A 27131-nucleotide genomic window follows, 5' to 3' on the forward strand; every position below is an offset into this window, starting at 1 on the left:
AACCCTCGGGGGTTTAAATTTCCATTGTTTCTAATTTGTCTGAGAGTAAATGATACATTTTTAATGATTAAAAACATTCATTATATAGATAAATAACAAAAGATCAAACAAAACAAAAAACATACATAAAACAAAAGGAGAAAGAAAGAATGGTCCTTGTGAAATGTTAACAATAATTGTTGAAGAACATATGACGTCAAACTAAAGTATACTGTTCGTAACATTGTAATATTTTCCATCATAACTCCTGCTCATGAATGAAAATTTGAAACGAATAAAACTGTTTTGAATTTGTAATAAATAACCGGATGAATTTTTTCTTAATAAAATTGGGCAAAAAAGCAAAACTAGAGGAGCTACGAGGTTACAATGTTGCACTATAATGTCACATGAAACAAGGAGGAGCTACGAGGTTACAACGTTGCACCAAACTGTCACATGAAACTAGAGGAGCTACGAGGTTACAATGTTGCACTATAGTGTCACATTAAACTAGAGGAGCTAGGAGGTTACAATGTCACACTAATATATCACATGACACTAGAGAAGCTACGAGGTTACAACGTTGCACCAAACTGTCACATGAAACTAGAGGAGCTACGAGGTTACAATGTTGCACCATAGTGTCACATTAAACTAGAGGAGCTAGGAGGTTACAATGTCACACTAACATATCACATGAAACTAGAGGAGCTGCGAGGTTTCAATGTTTCTCTCTCCGCTCTCTAGTTCCCTTCAGTCTCTATTGACACCTTGGAGCTAAACCTTCTCTATCCAAACCTTCTCCAGAGCTAAACCTTCTCTATCCAAACCTTCTTAAGAGCTAAACCTTCTCTCTCCAAACCTTCTCCAGAGCTAAACCTTCTCTCTTCAAACCTTCTCCAGAGCTGAACCTTCTCTCTCCAAACCTTCTCTAGAGCTAAACCTTCTCTCTTTAAACCTTCTCCAGAGCTAACCCTTCTCCGGCTTTAAACCAGACAATGAGGGAAATAGTTCATATCCAGGTGTTCATCATTGTTAGGATTTTTTTGGCCTATGTCACTCCCATTGCACTTAAGGGTTTCCTAAAAAATGTCGGCCAATTTGGTTCAGCCTTTTAGCTAGCTTTTAAAAATACATAAATATATACATATGTGCAAAGAGCTTTAAGATATAGATTAACAATTCCTTTTAATTTTCACATTTCTTATAAAAAGAATAAAATAAGGTTTTCTGACGCAATTGCGAGCCCTGTAATGCGTCGCAATTCCGGGGAATATTGCGCGATTTCACACAATTCGAGCACTATGCCGCTTAATTCAGCGCAACGGAATCCCTAAATAGAATGCTAAATATAGAGGGTACAAAAAGTAAAAAAAGTTTGTTATATAACTTTTTTGATCCTTTTAATTATTCTTTTACTAGAAGTAGAATTAATTATTCTTTCACTAGGAGTAAAACATAGTTATTTATATTATTATTATTATTATTATTATTATTATTATTATTATTAGTTTTACCAAATTGGCAGATTTTTTTAGAAAACCTATTGTACCCTCCCCAATTGATATACATCGAGTTTAATTTTTTTTTTATTCAACGGGCAACGCTGGGCACTTGTTAGTTCTTTTATTATTCTTAATATGATTATTATTATCATTATTATTATTATCTAAGGCTGGCCAGTGTGGGAACCAGATTGGAGCAAAATTCTGGGAAATTATCTCAGACGAGCACGGAATTGACCCAACGGGGTCTTATCATGGTAAATTTAAAGGGATTGTCGACTATATTCAAGTTAAAGGGATTGTCGACTATATTCAAGTCAAAGGGATTGTCGACTATATTAAGTTAAAGGGATTGCCGACTACATTCAAATTAAAGGGATTGTCGACTATATTCAAGTTAAAGGGATTGCCGACAACATTCAAATTAAAGGGATTGTCGACTATATTCAAGTTAAACGGATTGTGGACTATATTAAGTTAAAGGGATAGTCGACTGTATTCAAGTTAAAGGGATTGTCGACAATATCCAAGTTAAAGGAATTGTCGACTCTATTCAAATTTAAGAGATTGTCGACTATATTCAAGTTAAAGGGATTGTCGACTATATCCAAGTTAAGGGGATTGTCGAATTTATTTAAGTTAAAGGGATTGTCGACTATATCCAAGTTGAAGGATTTGTCGACTATTTTCAAGTTAAAGAAACTGTCGACAATATTCATGTTAAAGGTGTTGTCATTTAAAATCATGTTACAGGAATTGACGACAAAAGTTACGTTAAAAGAAAATTGTCTTCTAAATTCAAGTTAATTGAATTTTCAACTAAAACTAATTTAAAGGATTTTCAACTTAAAATAATTTAAAGGAATTGTTAACCAAAATCAAGCTAAGCAGATTGTCATCTAAATTCAAGCTGAAGGATTTGACCAATTTTTTCTTTCGTTTAACATTGTGATAATCAAAAATCCTTTATTCCGTAAAAATAAACCTCTCTGCAGATATGGAAAACAATCATGGTCATGTTTTTGCATCTCTATGCTGTAAAAAAACACGGATGGTTTTGATAGTAGAGCATTTTTAGCAACTTTAGAAAACATAATATTTGTGAATTGTTTTAGTGAATAATTTCATATGGAAATAATTTGTTTTCCCCAGGGACATCTGACCTTCAGCTGGAGAGAGTTAATGTGTACTACAACGAAGCTACTGGGGGTAAATATGTACCCAGGGTAAGTTGTGAATACTAAACAAACTATCAATTAATCAACTTTTTTTACTGGAGGAATCGAGTCTTTGATACAAACTCAAATTTTCTAATCCCTACTTAGTTGCAACTTTCAATATTTTAAACTTAGTTAATTTGATCTAACAGGATTCTAAGGTTGAAATATCTAAGGTATACGGCATTGGGCTGCAAAGATTTAAAAAATCATACTTGTGAAAAGTATCAATATTGAAAAAAAGGATTAGTGTCAAAAAGAGGAACGAAGACTTTAAATGAACTAAATGAGTTAAACTTAAACTCTTCTATCCGGGAGATGATCCGATAGCTAATTGGTCAATGACAAAAAAAAATAAAAATATAGCTCTTTCAGAAGGATGAATACACGAAAGCAAATTGTAAACACGTGTTGGAATTTTCAAGACTAATAATAAACAACAACCGTCGGGAATTATTGTTACCTCTTTTTAGATCATGATTCTTTCAACTTTTCATTCATTCTTCCACCTTTTTGTTTTTAAAAATATGCATTACATGCTTTATTTAAGTGTGCGAAATGAATGATTTTACTCTTCTAATTGCAAAGGTTTGCAGACACATAAAAGGTTTCTGCAACAGCAGGAGAAGAAATTAAGATACAAATTAAAGATGGAGTCTAACCGACAAAATGGCGGCGCCCGTAAACGTGATTTCAACTTACTTCCAATAAATAGAGTGGCATGTCCGATTCAAAACGGGTTTCTTTTAAACGTTGCATGCGTGATCTTTTTTGTTTCTCTTTAAAAGTGACTTGCGCAATTCTGCAGCAAAAACAATGGAGTAAAATTGTGTGAATCGGAAAAGTCCCTTTAAATACAGGAGCTCTGAAAATTACAACGGTTGTCCCTTTAATTAATGGTCAACTTAAATAATTGACTTAGTCCGGTAACTCAGACAGGACATATTAAAAATAAACTTTTTTCAGAAATGCAATTTATTTTTGAAAAATAATTAATAAAGATTTTATCATTTTTCATACATTTAATTTTAGGCTGTTCTCGTTGATTTGGAACCCGGAACTATGGACAGTGTAAGGTAATGATAGTAATAATAATAATAATGATACTGCTGCACTCTAAAAAATGCCAAATTTTCATTTAACAAAATATGTTTAAGCACCAGAGCCATATTCAGCTTAGTTGTATTATTTGTCAAATTTTAATGAATTAAATTTATCATTCATCAACATTATGCTACTTAGATGAATTTTGCTTAGGTGCTCCAACAATATTTTATATGAAAATTTAACTTAAATTTGTTTACTCTACTTTAATAATAGGTAATTGATAATAAAACTAATAATAATGTTTCTCAAAAATATAAAAAATGTTCTCCCGGAAAATACGCCTTGTTGCTATACCTAGCGATTTCTATACGTTGGATTTCTATAATGTTTGACGCCGCAAATAGTTTTACTGTACTTATTAAATCGCAAATCAAGTGAGGGTCTTTTTAAACGGGCCAACTTCTGTTTCCCGTGCTTATTGGACTAACTAAAGTCATAATTGAGTTTAAAGTCGTCTTTATATTTTAGAGTTTTCTGGTTATCACTGTATTATCAGAAAAAACGCCATGATAATCAGTAAACAAGTTTATGATATAAACTGTAAATTTTTTATTGTCAATTTAATTCATTTCGATGATTTTCAGATCTGGTCCTTTCGGGGCCATTTTCCGTCCTGACAACTATGTGTTTGGGCAGAGCGGTGCAGGCAATAACTGGGCTAAAGGGCACTACACTGAGGGTAAGTTTCTTCAGAGAACCTGACCAAACTGACTTTAAATAACGCTTCGCAACCTGGAATTGGAATTTATTTGTCCCCGTCTTCAATGCAGCTTGCTTAACCTAGGACCGGAGTATATAAATTGGAGAAAAGTTGCTGAACTATCCATCGTCAGTTAAACTTCTTCTTTACTGGATAAAATCCTGAATCAATAAGTTTTCCCTAAAGATATCCGGACTAAATCTAAATATTTGAATAGGACTTTTTAGCTCTTTACCCTTCATGCAAATCGTGAAAGTGTTCACAGATATGTTTTAATTATTTGCATCGCAATTGGTAGCTGTACCTTTCTACCTTTTTTAATTCTATCTGATAATCTGTAAAACCCCTCCAATATTTTCTTTTTGGTAGGGTCTCCAGCGAAATGGGGAAATCGTTTCGCCGAAAATTTTGCATTTTTTTCGCCTTCCGTACTTTCATTTTTCTAGATAGCAACCTTTTGCGTTTGGAAACCATTCAACGACATTTTTGGGAAAGTTTGAGATCACAATTTTCAGTTATAAAAATAAGAATATCTCCTAAATCAATATTTGTTTAAAGTGCACTTTCTGAGCTTGGATTTAAGAGAACAAAAAAAGCATTTTATCATTCTTTGGAAAAACATAAAAAAATTGCTGATTAGAATCATCAACTACAATCCGACTAATTAGTGTCTGAGTATATCTAGTAAATTTCACACTATTATCAGCTAATCTATAATTTAGTTGGCCTTACACGACCATACACGTGTTCAGACATGGTCACGTGGTTTAAACCCCTTCATTCAACAGAGAGAGAGGGGGGGGGGCTAATGTGGGATTTAAAATTAACGATGAAAACACCCCCCCCCCCCCCTCTTTTGTGCATTACAACCATTAATTTGATTATATAATTCATTGATGGCAGGATTTTAGAATCATAAAAAAATGAAAACCAGATTTTTTTATTCCATGCTTTATTTTTCCATGTTTGCTGAATAACCATGATTCCTAGGTATCCATGTTTCCTGGGTAACTATGTTTCTTGGGTAATCATGTTTCCTGGATAACTATGTTTCCTAGGTAACTATGTTTCCTAGGTAACTATGTTGCCTGGGTATCCATGTTTCCTGGGTATCCATGTTTCCTGGGTAACTATGTTTCCTGGGTATCCATGTTTTCTGGATAATCATGTTTCCTGGGTAGCCATGTTTCCTGGGTAACCCTGTTTCCTGGGTAATTAAGTTCCCTGGATAACTATGTTTCCTGGGTAACTTTTTTTCCTGGAAAACTATGTTTCCTGGGTATCCATGTTTCCTGGGTAACTATGTTCCCTTGGTATCCATGTTTTCTGGATAATCATGTTTCCTGGGTAATGATGTTTCCTGGATAACCATGATTCCTGGATAATAACCATGGTTTCCTGGATAAAAATGTTAAAACCTATTCTGTTTCTCTTAATTTGATTTCAACAAATCTTTGTTGGCATTTCCTGTAATACTTAAGAACAATTAAACAATTATAATTGTCCCACGGATTAAACCCCTTTTCCGTAACACCCCTACCCTTGGTAAGCCCCNAGTAAATACAGTTTTTACAGACATCAATGGAAATACTGTTTTTATAGACATCAAAGGAAATACAGTTTCAAAAGTAATTTCAAGTAACCTCGTCCTCGATTTACAAAGGTTCCCTTTAAACAATTGTCTGAGCAGGATGAACGGAAATATCCTACCAGCAAAACCAAGAGAAGAAGGTTTTAAGGCGAAAGGCAAAGACAAAGAAAAAGTATATGATATGTTAAATTTCTCAAAAGAAGGAAAATACAAAAAAATCATTAAAATATTCCATAAACACTTTCCATAGGAAGACTTTTTGTTATTTCTTAAAAGATTTTTTTTCGATTATTCCATAATCCTTGGACTTCCACAATAAACCAGTGTTCTCTTTACCTTGTCATATTTCTACCATCATTATTTAATATTTTTGCCAAATTGTCTACTCGTGCTATAAAGTTACACCATTTGTCATATTTATCATATTTATTTTTCATATTTTGTCATACTCATATTTATCATATTTTATCATATTTTTCATATTTTAGTGAAAGACCAATAAGTTTTAATTAGAGTGTAATTATTTCATAATTCGGTACATGTTTTTATTCGATTTAAAGTTTTTTCTGGTTAGGGAAAATTTGGATATGATTTTTTATAAATTTAATAATATTATGCGATATTGAAATTGTTTTATAAAAGAAGTGAACATTCTTGAAGTTTTTTAAAATTTGTCAGGACTTCATACTTTGATCAAATTTCACATGGTTACTTTATTTTGTAAAGAAATACTTCCTAAAACCATTAAAGAAAACCTTCCTCCCCTCCCTCTATCCCTTCTTCACCCCCCTCCCCCCTCCCTTCTCAAGGAACGCATCATAGCTTTATTTGTTCTCAGATAAGTTTAAGTTTAGAATTCAAATGCGTTTTTCCAAATTTCAGTTTTTAATCAATGCATATGTATCACATATACATTTTATTGTAAAGAGTCTCAAATTTTTATGTTTGAAAAACCAGACAAAAAACGGACATCGTTTTGCAAGATTTGTTTTCTGTTAATATTTATAGCATTGCCAATAACCAGAGCGAGATTAACAGCTTTTTTACTTTTTTTACATTGGGTTTACCTTTTTAATCAGTTAATAGAATTGTAAATTCGTTTTTTTTATTGAGCAACAGTTAAACAAAAATGCCTAGGTACTATTAAGTATACAAGCAAAAAGAATATTTGCTGATCCAGGATTATGCTAAGTAAAGAAAGATATAGTTTCTGTTATAGAGGATTAAAGGTTTTGTTAAATATAAGGTTTCATTCACAACAACAACACGTTGTTTTTTACAACAACAATACATTGTCTTATACAACACAACACATTGTTATACACAGCAACAACACATAGTTTTTTTACAACAACAATACATTGTCTTATACAACAACAACACATTGTCATACACAACAACAACACATTGTCTTATACAACAACAACAACACATTGTCATATACAACAAAAACACATTGTTTTTTACAACAACAATACATAGTCTTATACAACAACAACACATTGTCTTATACAACAACAACACATAGTCTTATACAACAACAACACATTGTCTTATACCACAACAACACATTGTCATATTCAACCACATTGTTTTATACAACAACACATTGTCATATGCAACCACATTGTTTTATACAACAACAACACATTGTCATATACAACCACATTTTTTTTAAACAACAACAACACATTGTCTTATACAACAACAACACATTGGCATATACAACCACATTGTTTTATACAACAACAACAACCTACTATTTTACACAACAACAACACACTGTCTTAAATCAACAACACATTATCTAAAGAAAAACAGCAACAACACACAAAAACAACAACCTCTCATTTAAAAATACATTAGTATCACTGTAGACAGTACCTTTAGATATATTTTGTTTACAAAACAAATAATAACGAACTTATATAAAAACATGAAAAACGTTTATCAACAGGTTTGCATAATCAGAACCAATAATCTCATCATAATCTTCAAACATAAAAACCAAAAACAGAAACTACAGGGGATGGGGGGTGGGTGGGTGATGAGATTTCTCATAATTTTTAACCAAAAAAGGCGTTTTTTTGTATTTTTGAAGGGCGTGGAACCGGAACTGATTGAACGCAGCAAGGCATCACGAAATATCTGTAATTTAAACATAATTAGAATGTAATTATACTTTAATTATGATAAATTTACAATGTATGCAGTGATTTTTTCTTGTTGCAATAATTCATTTAACCAGAGCCAAATTATATCCTTGTTTGTCATGGATTAGAATTAAAACAAATTGAGACAAAAAAATGTTAAGATAGAAATGTAGATATATTTTAAAAATTCTTTAAAAATCGTTTTCCCTTATTATAGACTTTATGTTGTACAGGGCTTTCACAGCAATGCCTAATTACACCTGGCACACTGCCTGAAAACCTACATTTTCCGTGTCTAACTAAATATATGTTAAAACCCAATTTCTAAGTTTAAATATTAAATATATTGATACCCATTTGGAAAGCGTTTGAGTGATAATGTGAAAGAATAATGCGAAAATTAAGCACATACATTTTGCAAGCTCTTTTTTGCTGCACATGTCCACAAAGAAAAATTGCATATTTTTAGATTATACCAATTGTCGACGAAAACAATTCCATTTTGTACAATTCATTTATCTTTAATATTTTTCCCTGGAAGGAGCTGAGCTTGTGGACTGTGTTCTGGATATTGTGAGATTATATTGTTGTTGTTGTTGTAGGAGCTGAGCTTGTGGACTGTGTTCTGGATGTTGTGAGATTATATTGTTGTTGTTGTAGGAGCTGAGCTTGTTGACTCTGTCCTGGATGTTGTGAGATTATATTGTTGTTGTGTTGTAGGAGCTGAGCTTGTGGACTCTGTTCTGGATGTTGTGAGATTATATTGTTGTTGTTGTAGGAGCTGAGCTTGTTGACTCTGTCCTGGATGTTGTGAGATTATATTGTTGTTGTTGTTGTAGGAGCTGAGCTTGTGGACTGTGTTCTGGATGTTGTGAGATTATATTGTTGTTGTTGTTGTAGGAGCTGAGCTTGTGGACTCTGTCCTGGATGTTGTGAGATTATATTGTTGTTGTTGTAGGAGCAGCTGAGCTTGTTGACTCTGTCCTGGATGTTGTGAGATTATATTGTTGTTGTTGTTGTAGGAGCTGAGCTTGTTGACTCTGTCCTGGATGTTGTAAGGAAGGAAGCTGAGTCAACTGATTGTCTCCAGGTTGATATTAAAATACAAGAAATATTATTCTAATTTGCTTCGTATGCTTCGAAGACAATCTTTCTAAATCTGAAGGCCGAAAAATTTAAAACTTACAAATTATGCTCTTTTGTTATGCTTATAAATAATTGATCTTTGAATAACTTTGATTTTTTTCAAATGCTTAAATTTTTCAAGGATCGCATATGATTTTTATCTTAAAACAAGGTTTTTTAGATTTTAAATTTTTAAAGTCTGCATTTTAAACGATCATTAAATAGCTGTAACTTTTTGATAAATTCATGATTTGTATCATATAAACTATTTCATGTGAAAATCTGAATTTTTCCAGTTCAATTTTTGTTCCCATCATAATACTAACTAAACTTAACCACTACCACTACCGCACTTGTCCCTCTTATGCTATATTATTTAATAGAGATTAAAATTAATCAGACAAAAATTCTTAATTTAACTCTGCAACCTCTAAAAAACTATTTTTCTCCGTTCCTAAAAAAAATATTAAAAATCTTTATAAAGGAATTTAAGAGCAAAACATTTGAAATATTTGAAATATGGATTTTTAATTTAATTTCAAGTGTTCCTCCATGCAAACATGGCAATTTCCGATTTTAAACGGTGCTCTTAAAAGATTTTTCTGATCGAGTATCAATTAGATATCCATGTTTTTAGTTTAGAAAACTCATTTTTTTATTATGGGTTTTGTATAAAAGTGACTTGCGCATTTCTCCCTTTCTGACATACAGAACATATAGAAAACATATAGAAATTATCAGAATAAAACACTTTTAAACCTAGAAAAACGACAATATCTTCTATATTATTGATCAGATAAAGGTTTCAAGGGCATTGTCATATATGCATGGAGGGTCACTTACAGTCCCATTAAAGAATAATAAAAAGTAAAAATATTGAAAATCCCTTTAATCGCCACCGTTTCGAAAGATCTTAAAATTCTTTTATTGTCATTTTAATTTTACCTGGATTACTAGAAAGTTGGAAACCATATCCGGAACGAAAGTGGGAGACATGGTTCGTTTGGAGGGGGGTGGGGGGAGTTTAGAAAAGGCCAAAAGAAGAATTTGAAAAAGTGGGTAGAATAATGATTAGCTACAAATCCGCAAAAATAAGATTATTATACGAATCAATTAATTGCTTGATTATAAATCAATTAACAGAATGAATCAATTAAAGAAGTTAACAAATCAAATAAGTGAATTAATGAACTAGTTATAGGAATGAATATATCATTTACTGGAATGAATGTATTAATCAAAAGGAATTAATAATTCAATTATAAAAAGAAAGATTAATAAATAAATACATTAAACACATGTTAAGATGAGTTAAGGAATGATAAGGACAATTAATAAGGCTGAATAAAATCAGTTGAAGAAATAAATACATCAATTAAACCAATCAAAGAAATATGTACATCTACAAAAATATGAATCGATTAAAAACGAAGAAATCAATTAATCAATTTTGTTCCAGGGATTCCAGTTGACCCACTCTCTGGGAGGAGGAACAGGTTCTGGGCTCGGAACACTCCTAATCTCTAAAATTAGGAACAAAATAAAAAATAAAAATAAAGAAAACATTATTTTATCTCTGTTTAAAAGTTTTTTTTTACTAAATCTGTTTGCTGTTTTTATATTTTTGATTGTGTCCAGAGAGGAGTACCCTGATAGAATCATGAATACCTATTCTGTTGTCCCTTCTCCTAAGGTTCGTGTTTTTTTATTTCCCGGATTTTTCTGTTCTAAATTTAAAAACCGAGTTTCGAATATGCATTTTTTTCATTTAGGTTTCTGATACCGTGGTTGAACCGTATAATGCTACGTTATCTGTTCACCAACTGGTGGAGAATACAGATGAAACGTACTGCATTGACAATGAGGCGTTGTATGATATCTGCTTCAGGTAAAAAAACGCAATTTTTTTTGAAGACGCCATTTTTATAGTTTATGAGGCCATTTTTATTGATGAATGATACACTTCTACTCATGCAGACAATGGTAAATGTCGTGATACTTAAAATTTCACCTACAGTCCCTTCAACTCTATTATATTCAGGACTCTGAAGCTGACTACCCCAACCTACGGGGACTTGAACCACCTCGTCTCCCTTACCATGTCCGGGGTCACCACATGCCTCAGGTAAATATTCCCGGTCATCTCAACCCAGATATTCCCGGTCATCTCACCCAAACATTACTGGCCATATCATCCCAGATATTCCTGGTCATCTCACCCCAGATCCTCCCGGTCATCTCACCCAAGCATTCCTGGTCATCTCACTCCAGATATTCCCGGTCATCTTACCCAAGCATTACTGGCCATCTCACCCCAGATATTCCCGGTCATATGACCCCAGATATTCCCTGTCATATGACCCCAGATATTCGCGGTCATGTGACTCTAAACATTCCCGATCATAGGACCCCAAATATTCCCGGTCATCTCACCCTGACATTCCCAAGATGGAATTTGAATAATTTGAGCCGCAGTTTAAATCTGCCAAAACCCGGTTTAAATTAAGCGCCGGCTTAAATCTTGAAACATTTGATACAATTTCAAGTGGAACCAACCATATTTAAGCTGAGGCTTAAATTTAAACCGCCGCTCAATTTCTTTAAATTCGGCCACCGGTCTTCTCACCTCAAGCATTCCCTGTCATCTCACCCCAGGCATTCCCGGTCATATGACCGCAAGCATTCCCGTTCGTCTGACCCCAAACATTCCCGGCATATGACCCTAGATATTCCAGGTCATCTCACCTTAGATATTTTCGGTTATATGACCCCAAACTGATAAATTTTAATCTTACTTGTAGGTTCATACAGTTTTGCTAAGATCGAAAGAAGTTTTTGTGATTTTTATTTCACCAGATCTAACTTTTACTTTTTGTACTCTTTTTCTTGAAATTCTTGGATATATTTATATCAAAACTAAATTTCTTTATATTTTTCTTGTTCTAAATATTTTTGTTGGAAAGTTATCTGAAAATTTAGAAAATATGACTAATAACCTGAAGAGGAAAGTACTTCTGAGTATGCAGTGTTGTCGAAAACTTCTTTAGGATTCATTTGAGACATATTTCACTTTTTAAAGATCTGTAAATCCTGAGTTTGAGCGCAAATTTGACGTTCAAAACTCCTGATTTGGGGATGGATACGCTTTCAGAATTAGTTTTTAAAAAGGATGGGGTCCGTTCCTTATTTTATTGCGCTCTGGATGTTCTTAAGCTATATTGGTACAGGGAACCTTTGGTAAAGTAAAATTCCCTGAACTTCCATGTAAAGTAGTTGTAAATAATTATTACTGCCTTTTGGCCAACATTACCGAACAGAGGGAAGTTAAGTTACTGAATGTCTTTTGGGATAATTATGTAAAATAACCACCCGCTCTGTGAAGTTTGCATGAAAAACTTTTTTATCTCGATTTTGCCTACAAAACAGAAGTTGTAAATATTTGATGGAATAAATGAATATCTTAGTTTTTCTTGTTGTTTATTGTTAAGTTAATTTATTCATATTTAGGTTCCCCGGTCAACTGAACGCTGACCTGCGGAAGCTGGCGGTGAACATGGTCCCGTTTCCTCGTCTGCATTTCTTTATGCCCGGGTTTGCTCCCCTGACTGCCCGGGGCTCTCAGCAATATAGAGGTATAAAGTACAAGGATAGTCATATTGAAAATTAGACAAATTAACATACCACGTAAATTTCCCTAAAAGGGACAGAGCCCGAAATTTAAGAGTATCGTTATACGAAACTCCCTAGTTTCATTTTTGTGTAGATTTTGATTTCAGAGATGCGACCTAACCAAACCCTTTTTGATTTAAGACCAAATTATAGATGGCATTAACATCTACTGGAAAGATTCTGAGTGTTTGAATTTAACATATGGCTTTACAAAATATAACTCTTACTAAGTTTATTTTCTAAGATTAAATAATTTTTACAAATTGAATGAAAATGAGATCCCCTAAATTACCTTTAATAAAATTTCATAATTTTCTCTCATAAAAAAGTTTTAATTATAATTATATTTTTTAACAAGTTTTTACGCGGGTTTTACTGCCTGGTTTTACGGATTTAAATAGAGATTTACAAGGTTTACTAGGTTTACTAGGTTTACTAGGTTTACTAGGTTTACTAGGTTTACTAGGTTTACTAGGCAAAAATTAAATATTAAAATTATTCAACCGAACTTTGTAGGATTCTTTTTAAGTCTGGATTCATTCATTATTTAAATTACATAATCTTTAGTTAAAAAAGAAGGTTTGGACGCCATTTTTAAAACTATATTTAATGGTAACAATAAAACTGTGGAGCATTTGTTGTCTTAATTCTTACTTTTAATGAAGCAATTAAAGGAGAGATTTTGTACTTTGTTATCGTTAGAAACTTACAGCTGAAGTATTTGCAAAAATACTCACAACACATCTTTAGAAAAATCAGATAGAAATTACAACATCAATGAATGAAAAAAGACACCAATCATAGCATTTACAAGGTTAATTTTCCACTGAATACATTGATTGAATTAAAAAAAATATCTATCTATCTATCTATCTATCTATCTATCTATCTATCTATCTATCTATCTATCTATCTAGCCCTATCTGTGCCCGAGCTGACCCAGCAGATGTTTGATGCTAAGAACATGATGGCAGCTTGCGATCCAAGACATGGGCGGTATCTTACAGGTAGCTAGATATGAACGTTTTCTTACAGGTAGCTAGATATGGACAATATAGTACAGGTAGCTAGACATAGATGGTACCTTACAGGTAGCTAGACATGGACGTTATCTTACAGGTATCTAGATATAGACGGTACCTTACAGGTAACTAGACATGGACGGTATCTTAAAGGTATCTAGAAATGTACGGTATCTTACAGGTAACTAGACATGGACGGCATCTTACAGGTAGCTAGACATGGACGTTGTCTTATAGGTATCTAGACATGGACATTGTCTTAAAGGTAGACATGGACGTTGTCTTACAGGTATCTAGACATGGACGGTATAGTACAGGCAGCTAGTCATCAACAGAAAAGTTCAGGTAGCTAGACATGGACGATACCTTACAGGTAGCTAGACATGGACGGTATCTTAAAGGTATCTAGACATGGACAGCATCTTACAGGTAGCTAGAACTGGACGGTACCTTACAGGTAACTAGCTATGGACGGTACAATCATAAAATGTGTCGTATTTGTATTATTAACTATTTGAATTTGAATTGAATATTTTCAATATTATGCAAATATATTGCAATAAACTGAATTACCAGACTGAAATCATGAATTTCATGATATGAAAATAAGTCTGCACGCAATTTGTAATTTTTCAATTAATGTCGCTGCATTTTCCCATTCAAAATATGCAAATAATGACGGGAAGGAATAAAAACCAATCGTAAAGAAATTATCATAATTAAAAACTATTAATTTTTCTTGGCTATATCTTAACAGTTGAAAATATCCTTTTTTTTTAAAAATCAGGATTAAATTTGAATTGTAGCTAGCTCTTGATATGAAAAGTTCAAAATTTCAACAAAGCTCTGTATAGGTGTATATCTTTTATTTATTGAAAAATTCATGTTATTCTTAAATCTTTAAGGCTAATTTGACAATTTTTTTGGATTTAAATTTCAAAGTTTTTTGTTTGTTAAGTCGCTGCCGTTTTCCGTGGTCGAATGTCGATGAAAGAGGTGGATGAGCAAATGTTAAACATCCAGAACAAGAACAGCAGCTACTTCGTGGAATGGATCCCGAACAACGTGAAAACAGCTGTTTGTGATATCCCACCACGTGGGCTTAAAATGGCGGCAACATTCATCGGTAAGGAATTTCGTGCATTTGCATGCATGAGAATGAAGCACAAAAAATAAAGTTCCGTTATGATGTTCTATGAAATAAAAATTTGCTTTGATAATTATTTAATAATTATATTTTTACTTTATAATTACTCCAACTACAAAAAGTAGACAATGAACTATTTCAGGAAACTCTACAGCGATCCAAGAGCTGTTTAAGAGGATCTCTGAGCAGTTTACCGCCATGTTCAGGAGGAAGGCTTTCTTGCATTGGTATACAGGTAATTCTTATGAAATAATCTTCAAAAATCCTGTGCCAGATTTTCCCTGAAAATATCACTGTTTTTTATCTGTGTGCGTATTGAAATTATAGATAATTCTTCAAAATAAAAGTTCATTTCCCTCAAGAAACCCCTTCTTATTATTGCTAATGTTGAACAAAAGAATGGCCATAGGATACAATACCAACAAAAAGGAGGACTAAGTGAACAACGCACATTTTCAGCGATTGGTAAAACTCTCTCGCTGAACAGACAAAAGATTGCTAAAATATCGTCTCCTTATTTCACAGTTTTAAGGGTCGATAGGCGAATGAGAGGATAGGTAAATGGGAGGATGAATGAATTTTCTAGGTGAAAGGATGAATGAATGGATGAATGTATAAATTATTTAGGCGAGGGTATGGATGAGATGGAGTTTACTGAAGCTGAATCGAATATGAACGATTTAGTATCTGAATACCAGCAATACCAGGTAATCACAAAATCACGATCCAAATTGTTGTATTGAAGAAAGGGCTTAAAAAAAGGCTAAGGAATTGAGGTTTTGCCACAAACATTAATTTTTAAAACCCTATATTTTTGCAAACCAACATTGTAAACCTTAGATATTTAAAATTATGAATTTGTCATTAAATGATCTTAGTTTGAAATATCAAAAGTTTACATCAATAGGTTTCAAAGATATAAGAATTTGAAATTTTGAGTTTATGACAAAGAATGCAATATACAAAATATTGGCTCTGACAGCACGATGTTTAGAATTGTATGTTTGTTAGGATTTCCGTTCGAACAGACGTCTATATATTTCTTTCTATAACACATTCAACTTAACCCCCCCCCCCCTCCTAAAAAGCTTAATGTTTATATCTAAATATACAAAAATAATAAAACTTTGGAAAGTTCTAGGGCTGTTTTTTTAAAAGGCAAGAAATTGAAAAAAATAAACCAAATTTTGAGTTTTTAAAAAGCACCGCTTTAACAGATTTTTAGAAATTTGTACACACTACACACAATATAGATTCCGATTTACCAAAATTATTTTCTAAACATTTTTTATTTCGATAAATTTCAGGAGGCGACCATCGATGACGAAGAATTTGATCACGAGGAGGAGGCAGAATATGAGGGTTAAATTTTCAACGAATTTCTCGCCAAATTTTTGATAATTTTTAATCCGCGAAAAAATTTTCCGTTTACCTAAATTTGCACTTTTGCATGGACAAACCATGTCACTTTCTGAGAAAAAATGTCCTGCTTTTCTAATTTTCCAGCACAAATAATATTAATAAATTATTATATTGTAATAAATTAATAAAGTATATTATAAGCAGCAAGAAGTAAAAAGTTAAGACCTATGCGCAATTTGTTTAAAAGTGAAATTAATTATAAATAAATATTTTAAATCAAATTAAATTTTTGATAACGCTAGAGAAACAGTTTATAATCTTTTGTTGCAGTTTTTGATTTTATTGTCAGCATGATTCAGCAACTTTATAGATCTATGCCAATTACTGTAAATTCTAAAATAAAGTGTGATATTATTGCTTGATAATGCCAATTTATACTTTTAACGTGATCAACAAACTTTATCAGGAAATAAAACAAATTTTGATTTGTTAAACCATGAATGAATGATTACTGTTTTAACTTTATGTGTATTTTTTCTATTTTTTTTTTAAATCTTTGCAATCTTTTATCTTTGCAATCTTTTATCTTTGTAATCTTTTATCTTTGCAATCTTTTATCGAAACTTGTGCCTTTGTTTTTGGCTTTCAAAAGGCTTCTATGATTTAAAAAAAAAAATTGTACGACCTTGTCTCTATGTTCTCAAGCGCGTAAATATTCTGTTTTAAAGGTGCTGTAGACTTAATTTCGATTGACCGACCATGTTTAGAGTGGCGTGTTCGATTCTAAACTGTACCCGGCCAATTTAAACCTTTGTTTTATCAGGGTTGAAGGTCATTTATTTTTATTTCTCTTCAAAAACACATTTTATTGTTCACAACTTTGTTTTAAGCTGCAGGTTGATATTAAAGATATATTTATATTTACTTTCCGGAAGTCGCAGAAAATAAACATTTTCAAATGAATATTTGGAGTTTTCGAAATATTGATTCAAAGTCAGCTGTATTGAGTTCTCAGTCACACAGAACTACATTTTAATCTCTAATTTGTCGGCAATTAAAACACCATTTAAGAGATAAACACACAAAGTTCTCTGTCGTCGATAATAAGTGAAAGGTTTAAGGGGGTAACGTTGTAAAAGGGTCCCATGAACTTTCACAAATACTGCTGGAATGCCCGGCGTTGCCCGTGGAATTAAAAAAAAAATTTCAAATAAAGTCAATCTAAAATCAAAAAGTTTTTGAATTTTTTATAACCTATTTTACCAAAAAATATCAGCCTATTTGGTTCACCCGTTTTGCCAGCTATAATTAACATACAAATAGATATATGAGCGAACCTGCGCTTTATTAAATAGATATAGATAAATATTTTTAGTATTTATTACTACAAGGAGTTTATTAACTTCAATGCTGCAAACATGTTCATTTTTCCCACAATTTTGTCATAATTATGGCTGACAAGTTATAGAATATTTCAAATAATAGACGTCCGCGGAAATATCAATAATTATGTTAAATTACACTGTAATTTAGCCTTTTTACGCACGTACAACAATATAATGATTATGATTTGGACGTTGCACGACTGATAGAATTTTAATACAATGCAAATCAGATTGCCAGGCATGGATACAATTTTTTTTGTATGGTTCCCGGATATAATTTTAAAAATGTTTTTGTAAACTAACAATTTTTTAAAATAAAAGGAAGATTTATATAGATATATCAAAAGCCAAATTTTGATTACAAATTCATAAATATAGGTTAGGATTCAATCTTTTAAGAAAGGCTTTTCATTGTTTTTTTCGTCGATTTGAAAAGAGTTCTAGATTACAATTGTAAAAAAGAATTCCAAATTGTTATTACAAAAATATAAATATCAGAGTCTATTAAAGTTCCCATAGATGTCTTTCATAAAATAGATTAGATTAATTTATAAACAGATCACAGCATGGACAGCATGACAATGATGTTTTTGTGCAAAACAAATGTTGCACATCATCATTATCTTAACAATTGCGGGATGCAAGCTGAAGTTTGCACAAGTCTTTGCAATATTTTGTCAAAATTAAATTTGGATTTTCAAACTGGTGCACAATTTAGGATTTTATTTAAAAATTTATTAATAAGCCAATAGTTATAATTATTGAATTACAGACTGTTTGTGAATTTTTTTTAAACATGTAATCAGACGTTAATTATGATTTATGCGATTTTTAGAAAGATTTTTCTTAATATTATCTTGTCAAGCTGAATGCACTGTCACAGACCTCTGAAATTTATAAAAAGAAATTTTCCAGTAAAGCAAAATTTAAAACATATTTTACTTATAAAAACTTTATTCGGATTGTATTTTTGAACAGTTCGCAAGCAGTCTAATAGAAAATAATCAGGGAATGTCAGATATTTATAATATTATGTTTAAGATTTATATTTCTTTTTGTTCATTCAAAATGCTTTTGTAGTTTCATGTCATGATAAAATTGCCACAAACTCTGATTTTCTAATTCTTTTATTCCTTATACCCAATGTTGTAGACCGCAGAGTTGGTGGCAAGAACTCAGTTCCTTTAAAATATCAATGGTTTACACCTTCACAAATTTTTGTTTTTTTGTAAAGACTCAATTCCTTTCTAATAATTTTTCGTTAGCTAAATTTCTATAAAAGGCGTATAATAAATGTTGTACACAAAAGTGGTGAAAAAGCAATAGTTGTTTATTATTTGGTTTTTTAACTGGACAATTTCTTGAATTTTGAGATTTTATTTTAATTATTTTACTTTAGTGTGTACATGAATCAATTCTTTTCGGGCGTATCAAAATTTATGCTTTACTTTAGAATAATTATAATTTCTAACACATTAACTGAGCCCCCCCCCCTCAAAATCATTGCATCTGACATCTAAATTAGTAGAAAACCGCAATTTTATTTTTTCAAATTATTAATACTTTAGTTTGGTTAAAGCCATTACAAGCCTGACTGAGCGTAACCTTCTGGCTTCAAAACCACAATAAATATTTTTTTGTGCCGCCATTAAAGGGAGTGACCGGCTATGTAAGGTAGTTGAACTGAGTATGCAGTGTTGTCGAAAACTTCTTTAGGATTCATTTGAGACATATTTCACTTTTTAAAGATCTGTAAATCCTGAGTTTGAGCGCAAATTTGACGTTCAAAACTCCTGATTTGGGGATGGATACGCTTTCAGAATTAGTTTTTAAAAAAAAATTATTAAATAACGACAACGAAAAATAAAGTAAAAATTATACAGTAATCTAATTAGATGGCTAGGAACATATTTCACAAAAAAAATTTGTCAATAAATCAATTCTAGAATCAATTATTTCGTTTTAATTATTATATTGAATTTCTAATTTTCTTTGAATTTATTCGCAGATTTCTTCAAATTCTTTAAATGTCGTCTTTTCAATAATAATTATAGAAAATCTGCAAACATCTTTGTGAATAACGAGAAACTAGAATAATGAGATAATAGAAACTAATAATTGAACAAGATTACTTATTTTGGATGATAAGATTAATTTTTATTTTCTAAACATTTTTTTTTTATATGGTATATTTAAGGCCTTTAAAGTGTGATTTTTAAAAATCCAGCCGCGTCACGCAAAAAAGCACAACTCAAACCATTTTTTCAATTCTACTTAAGATTGATATTTTGTGTGTTGAATTCTTAAACTGTTTTACAATGAAATTTTTGACAAATTTGATTGAGTATTGCATCTTGAAATATGACAAAGTCTAATGATTATTCAATTTTTGACTCACTGACTCACTGACTCACCCACTGACTGACTGACTGACTGACTGACTGACTGACTGACTGACTGACTGACTGACTGACTGACTGACTGACTCACTCTACAATTCAATTGAATTTTTGTTCCTCACAAAATTGATACTCCATAACTTTTTTATAGGAAACAAAATTTGAGAGGTTTAAATATTTTGTAAGGTTCAGACATTCAGGGTTACCCGCAAAGAATGATACTTCAGAGACTGCTGCAGGAACTGCAGAGAAGTAATATTAATTATTCTCTGCAATAGTAAACATCTTTCTTTCTTTGCCTAATAGATTTATAAGCTATTAAAAGATTGTATTCAAAGTAGAAGATTTAATTTAACCTTGGAATCGGGATTTAGAGTATCATGTCGTCTTGAGAGTCTCATCCTTTGTGGGTAACCCTGTATGTGAGAAACATAAAAGAAACGACGAAAAATCACTCATTCAGCAACTCATCTCATCTCATCCAGTCTTTATCACTCACCTCACTTCACCTAACCTGATCAAACACACTTTTAACAAACACTTCTCATTCACTCACTCTTGTTACACAGAATTAATATTTCGTACCTGACAAAAAATTATTAATGTTTGCTTTAAAAAAAATCATGAAAAACATACAAAAAACAACTACAAATTACAAAAAAATCATCTTTATTTTCACAAATATTTTAAATTATTAAAATACCAATCTTTTATGTGCTAACAAAAGAGGTTACTAACTCAGATTTACTTGATACTTGGAATCTGCAACTTTTTGTATGATAAAAATAGCCAGGGGTGTATATTTCTTAAAAAACCTATGTCCCCTCACTCTCTGACAGTAATTTTTTATCTAAGAAGTTCAACATTTTTTTAGGGGTTCATTGGCAGAATTGGGATTTATTAAATTTTGGGGATCAGGTATAAAGAAAAAGGAAAACTTTCCTTCCATGTTTAAATTCCCATTTTTTCCTAACTAACCAACATATTTTTTTTATTACAATTGTGACACTCGGGAACATATCCTTAAAAAATGAAATGAATTACAACAAAATATAACTTTGCTTTATACTTTTTGGTTAAAAATGTTTTCCTTCTTAATTATTTAACATTTTTACTTTAAAACAATCATGTCAAAAAACTTTTTTTACTCAAAATAAAAAATGCTAAAAAAATTCTAATGAAAAGTTCTGAAAACTTCTAAGAAAGAAGTGAAGGAAATCATGACTTAGGAACCTCTTATGGAATCGTTTTATATGTCTCGCATAATTTTTAGAGGTTATAATTTTACAACAAAACTGGCAAACTCTGTGAGTTTGTATTTTTGCGACTCTACATGCTGTACTGCTTGATTTGTGCCTTGAGAGACTGGTTTTATCTAAAATATAGAATCTAAATTAAAGGAACATTATCGTAATTTTAAGTGACTTTCCGTTTTAAGAGCGGCATGCCTGATGCGCCTTAAACCTTCATCTGACCAAAAATTTGAAAGATAACATCGTTTTTTTTGCTTGAAAAGTGGTTTATTCTGACAATTTTCTCTTCTTGTTTATAAATTATAAATCCACAACCCATGTATTCTTGATCAGACAAAGCTTTTAGCTTTGAAGGATGAATGAGCTATTCTAGTTCTTTGATGCTTATTTAATGATAAAAGTAAGTTGCATATTTATGCCATAAAGAAACAAAAAGCATAAAATTTTACGCTTTACAAGATAGAAAAACAACAATAGCTCAGATCAGATAATACTTAAAGGGGGACATTATGAATTGTTAATTCTACTCTTTAAAATGTGAGGTTTAAAGAGGGGACATTCAGTTGATTTTAGGCGGGGGGCTTGACCCTTTCATTCAGGACAAATCAATTATAAATGCACTTATTTTGACTTATAAAATAAACTCACGTGTAAAAACTTTCGAGCATTTGGTGCAAGTAGTAATTTGGTTAGGACAGAAAGTTTTATTGGAAGTAGTAGTTTGGGCAAGATAGAGAGATTCAATGGAATGAGAATGAGATGAGAAGGGGGAAGATAAACTTATAGAAGAGCTGATTGATGAGGTAAGATTGAGTGTAGTTGTGACAGTGGTGGAAGATAAGAGAATGCTGGATGATGAGGATGAAGAGGAAGGGCTTGATAGAGAAGAAAGGTTTAAAAAAGATGAGGATGATGAAGAAGCGGAAGGACTTGAGAAAGGTGAAGAGCTTGACATAGAGGATGGGCTTGAAAGAGAGGGAGGGCTTGATAATGCCTGAATGTGTGATGATGATGGGATGCTTGCTGATGCTAAAGAAAAAGTGCTTGATGATGATGTTGGGCGAAAAGAACTTGACTCGGTTGGTTTATGGACAGTAGCCTGATGGCGGAGCAGAACATCTCTCCTCCTAAATGAAATATAACAAATAAGACTTTGCAAAGGTTTGTACTCTAAAAATCAGTTTTTAATGATACATAGAATTGTTTTAAGATATCAAAAGATTTTTTGATTATACGTGANAAGGAACTGCTAAATTAATATTGCAATCCTTTGGATCTTGTGAGCCACCATATGTTGAACCATAGTTTGCCATCCCCCGCAATATCCTCACTGAGCTTTCTCCGTTTAGAAGTCTATAGAAATTCCAGAACTCTTTCTCTTCATCAGAATATCTCATTCTGTTTGAGGGTACAGTCAATCTTCGGAAGTATGAGGCTGCAATTTTAAAGCCTACAGAGGAAAAATCAACTGTTTCCGAGCAAATGGCCTTTAACATATTCACAATAATAGATCCATACAGAGCCAAATCACTAGAATGCTTCTTTTCAATAGCTAAGCCTTTGGAAAGAAGAGCAACAACATCTTCATCAGATTCCAAGTTATAGTTCTCAGCTAAATCTTGCTCCATGTCCCCTGTAAAATTAGTACACTAGATTAGTACTTGCTTACTTCCAATTCGTCAAGACTTTTAATGATTTATACGCAAATAAGCCAAGAGGTTAGTATTTGTTTATAATAATTTGATAATCTAAGATTCATGGAATATCAATAGAAAATGTTTAAGAAAATATATTCCCTGATTTGTGCTAGGTCTACCAGGAAAACATAAGAAAATAATACTCTTCAACAAAGTTCTATATTTAATGGTTTTACAGTAACGGTGCAATGGACATTCACTTTCTTCATTGTAAAATCATGAGTTATTCATAAGATCATATATAATGCAGCTGTCAAAGTGTAACTGTTTTGATTGTAAATTCTTGTGAATATTAAGATCTCACTAATTCAGATTCTTTGTTGTTTTGTTGTTGTTCAAAAAATGACCTGGGTGAAAGTCAAGGCTAGATTTATGAATTTGAATTATAAGAAAGCTACAAATAATTACTTACATGCACTATCATTGGTGAAATTTGCTGGTCTACAATGGCTGGAATCATCAATTTCTACTTCTCCTGTAGAAATATCAGTTACATCAACAGAGAATTTTCCCATGATACCTATAAACAGAAAAAATCAATTAAAATGTTAAACCCGAGATTTAGGGGTACAAAATTTAAAGAATTCCCTACATTATGGGGAAAATAAATGCTTTCCGAAGTGGGGGGGGGGGGAGAAAATGACTTGTCAAGAAAATATACACGCCTGAATTTATTTTTAAGAACTGAAAATAGTATAACTTACATGCACTATCATTGGTGACATAATCTAGTATAGCATGGCTGGAATCAATTTCTACTTCTCTTGGAGCAACATCAGTTACATCATCAGTTGCAAGATGATGTTCAGTTATTACTCCCTTTTGAATAATGTGAATATATTAATAATAATAATAATGAGAACTTAAAAACTGCCAACAAGAATTTAAAAAAATGCGGCCAAGCTAAAAACATCTTAGTACCAATTTTTGTAAAACAAATCCTGTTTTATGTCAATTAAAATTAAATAATTTACTAATGCAAGCCCAAAAACTTATTTAAAAAATCAATTAGAAATTTAATAAAATATCATGTTAAGGCACTATCCTGTGTTATTAAACAGCTTTAAAAATTGGTACACGTTTATACCTGCTGTGTTTCCATAAAAGTCGGTGTATATACAGATTTTCTATGTTCTGAGGTAACAGGGGAACTTCCCAAGTTATGTACAGGGCTGAACTGAATGTGCACAGGTGAAGAATAACAGCTGGGTGGTTCTGTATTAATGTTCAATGGAGACATCATGCTGATCTTATGATGTTTGGAACGTTTCCGTAAGTGAAGTTTTTTCCTAAAATTTATGTTTTTTTAACATAACTTTGTCGCTTTCTATTAAAACTATGAAATTGGGAAAAACTGGGCATTTTCAGATAAAAACAACAATATCTTAGATAAAAAGTAAAATACAAATTAACACATTTTGTTTAAAACTTGACCAGTTCTTATTTGAGTAAGTTTTACTGTGATTAAAAAATGTGATGCACATTTGAATATTTTTACAGGAGCACCCTATGCCAAAATTAAATAATGGGAAATAAAAAAACAATCATTTTTACCTACAAGATGCTCTTTTGACTAGCTTAATATTCCGGTGAATTTTTTCATGTAGAATTAATCCCATGTTATTCTGAAAGCCTTTCCCACAGCTTGTACACACACAAAGACTGGATTTTTGTACAGCTGTATCGGGGACTAGATTAGAATCTTCTACCAGGCTAGGATGCTGTTGTTGTACATAGGTTTTGCTGCCAGTTGGTCCTAATTAATTATTATTTTAATTACAAAGGCAACAATAAATGTTAAACAATTTGATTACCTTTTAACTTTGAACGGAATAATAAAACATTAACAGTGTTGTGGGCCCATTTTCTGAAATACCGGCTGTGATCTGTCTTGCGTTTCAAATTCAGTTTGGCACAGTTATCACACATAACTAAATTCATATCATCAAAGAAATCTTCAATAAGAGGTTACATAATATCAGGCGTGAGGATATTTTTAATCATCCTCACATTTCAATCTGAAATTTAAAGAAATGATTCAAAATTGTAAAATACTCTTTAATTAACCCTATGCCAACTGACCTATAGTTTACCCAATAAAGATTGGGGGAGGGGCGCTCATATTCCCCCACTATTTTCTTATTGTCATAAAAATCTATAACTTTTAATATGTGTAGAGAAATCCCCTCGGCACTGCTCGAATATTCTGCAAAAAGAATCACAAATTCCAAGAACCCAGATATTCATTGCAAAATCTATTTACAAAAATCTGCAAAAAGCGACAAACTCTGCATTTTATGCCTTTCACCCATCTAACTTAAATGTGCCAAAAATTTTAAACATTCATGTGTATTGAAAAAGAAATGAATATGTCAAATACCCTTTATTTATGTGCAAAATTCTTTGCTAAATTTCTCTGCAAGAATTGTGCAATCTGCTTTATTTTGTGGTGGGGGAATATTCGGAATAGGGTTAAGGATTTCAGAAAACGAGGATTCAAAATGATTATACAGCTTTCCGGATTTATGATATTGTGTGCCTTGATTACATGTCTCATAAATATCTTCAATCAACTGTTTTGGAATCTTTGGTCTGGTCCGCAATCTGAAGTAAAAATAGAAATGAATGTTTGCATTACACAAGCAAGATTGAATATAAAAAAACAAAGAAGTTTATCTAATGTGTTTTCATTATTAGCAGTTATTAACAGAAACACTACATTTTGTTGCTTATGTCCCCCAGGTGGCCTAACAAATTGTTTGAATATTTAAAGTTTAATAAACAACCTGTTAGATAAGCGATTACAAAGAGGACACGGTTCCATTTTTCCTGAAACAAACAAAAACTTTCAAATTCAATAAATTTTAAATTGCATTAATAGGAAATGACTTAGTCAGCCATTTTAGCCCTCTTTGAACTCTTGATAATATCCCATTCGTTCAGGTTCTCATCAAGGGTTCCTTCGTCCTTAAGGGTTTCCATGTCCTTAAGGGTCTCTGCATCCTTGAGGGTCTTCTTGATGATGTCCTCGTCCCTGTCCTTGAGGGTCTCCTCGTCCTTGAGGATGTCCTCATTCTTAAGGATGTCACGCAAAAATATGCGGATCCACGGATCCGGATCCAAGAGGTAAAATATCAACCAAAAACTGCAAAAAAAAAAAGATATATGTTTTATGTGGCCGGCCAAACGATTGGACCGAATGGGCTGATTTGTTTTGGTTGCCACTAATGGGTAGCCTGTAAGTGTCATAGATAAAAATTAAAATTTTCGTTTCAACATTTTTTTTCTACGGGCAACGGCAGGCCGTTCAGCAAGTGATAAATAAAAATTTCCGTCCTATAAAGTTGTGCATTAGGATGTGCAGTTTAAACGTTCCTTCTCTCAAAAATGTTTTACCGCAATGATGACACAATACTTTTGATATCTGAAGGGTCTGAACAGCATGGTACATATAAATAAAATGCATTTGTATAATTGATACGATGGATGCAAGACTTTAAGAGGGGTGTATATTTCCTTGAAAAATAATTTTTTCTCTCACACTCTTTTCGGAAATAGTTTTGAAGGATTTTTTTCAAAATTTGAGATACTTTCAGAATAAAATGAATAAAATTTTTGCTAAAAAAGTATTAAAAAGTTGTCTTTTACGATCAATTTTTCCTTCTTTTTTATCCAGATAAAAAAATATTCCTTGATAATTAAAATAATGTATCCTCTGCCTTTGAATTAAGCTGAGGTATGTTCTGTGGCACGTTAATTTCAAACATTTCTACTCCAAGATCTGGTGGATTTTGATGAGAATCAGATAAGGGATGAG

The 27131-nt window shown here is 32.1% G+C and overlaps 2 protein-coding genes and 1 long non-coding RNA gene across 3 annotated transcripts; 1 reads left to right on the forward strand and 2 right to left on the reverse strand.

Moving 5' to 3' along the window:
- The first annotated feature begins 716 nt into the window (after positions 1–716).
- LOC111700243 (tubulin beta chain) lies at positions 717–16849 on the forward strand. Its single transcript, XM_023471117.1, has 16 exons — positions 717–1004; positions 1657–1744; positions 2640–2713; positions 3737–3780; positions 4396–4490; positions 9278–9345; positions 10840–10913; positions 11019–11073; positions 11153–11268; positions 11422–11505; positions 12888–13012; positions 13967–14056; positions 15030–15197; positions 15361–15453; positions 15846–15925; positions 16526–16849. The coding sequence occupies exons 1-16, from the start codon at positions 981–983 to the stop codon at positions 16583–16585; spliced, it is 1338 nt and encodes a 445-aa protein (XP_023326885.1). The 5' UTR covers positions 717–980; the 3' UTR covers positions 16586–16849.
- Positions 16850–21016: 4167 nt separating this feature from the next.
- Positions 21017–22805, reverse strand: LOC111700244 (uncharacterized). Its single transcript, XR_002764943.1, has 2 exons — positions 22266–22805; positions 21017–21739 (listed from the first exon to the last, which is right to left on the reverse strand). It is a non-coding gene; the product is annotated as an uncharacterized LOC111700244 (long non-coding RNA).
- A 41-nt stretch (positions 22806–22846) lies between these two features.
- On the reverse strand, positions 22847–26396 carry LOC111700257 (uncharacterized). Its single transcript, XM_023471134.1, has 8 exons — positions 26101–26396; positions 25854–25918; positions 25129–25245; positions 24869–25070; positions 24402–24603; positions 24019–24133; positions 23727–23834; positions 22847–23250 (listed from the first exon to the last, which is right to left on the reverse strand). The coding sequence occupies exons 1-8, from the start codon at positions 26136–26138 to the stop codon at positions 22847–22849; spliced, it is 1251 nt and encodes a 416-aa protein (XP_023326902.1). The 5' UTR covers positions 26139–26396.
- Between the last annotated feature and the right edge of the window lie 735 nt (positions 26397–27131).

Source organism: Eurytemora carolleeae, unplaced genomic scaffold (assembly GCF_000591075.1).
Source record: "Eurytemora carolleeae unplaced genomic scaffold, Eaff_2.0 scaffold86, whole genome shotgun sequence".
Lineage (NCBI taxonomy): Eukaryota > Metazoa > Arthropoda > Copepoda > Calanoida > Temoridae > Eurytemora > Eurytemora carolleeae.

Excerpts from the sequence above, each read along its gene's own strand:
- LOC111700243 (XM_023471117.1), top strand. The coding sequence starts at position 981 with ATGAGGGAAATAGTTCATATCCAG. Across the intron at positions 15,198-15,360 it reads AATGGCGGCAACATTCATCG|GAAACTCTACAGCGATCCAA; the intron begins GTAAGGAATTTC and ends GAACTATTTCAG. Across the intron at positions 15,926-16,525 it reads CTGAATACCAGCAATACCAG|GAGGCGACCATCGATGACGA; the intron begins GTAATCACAAAA and ends GATAAATTTCAG.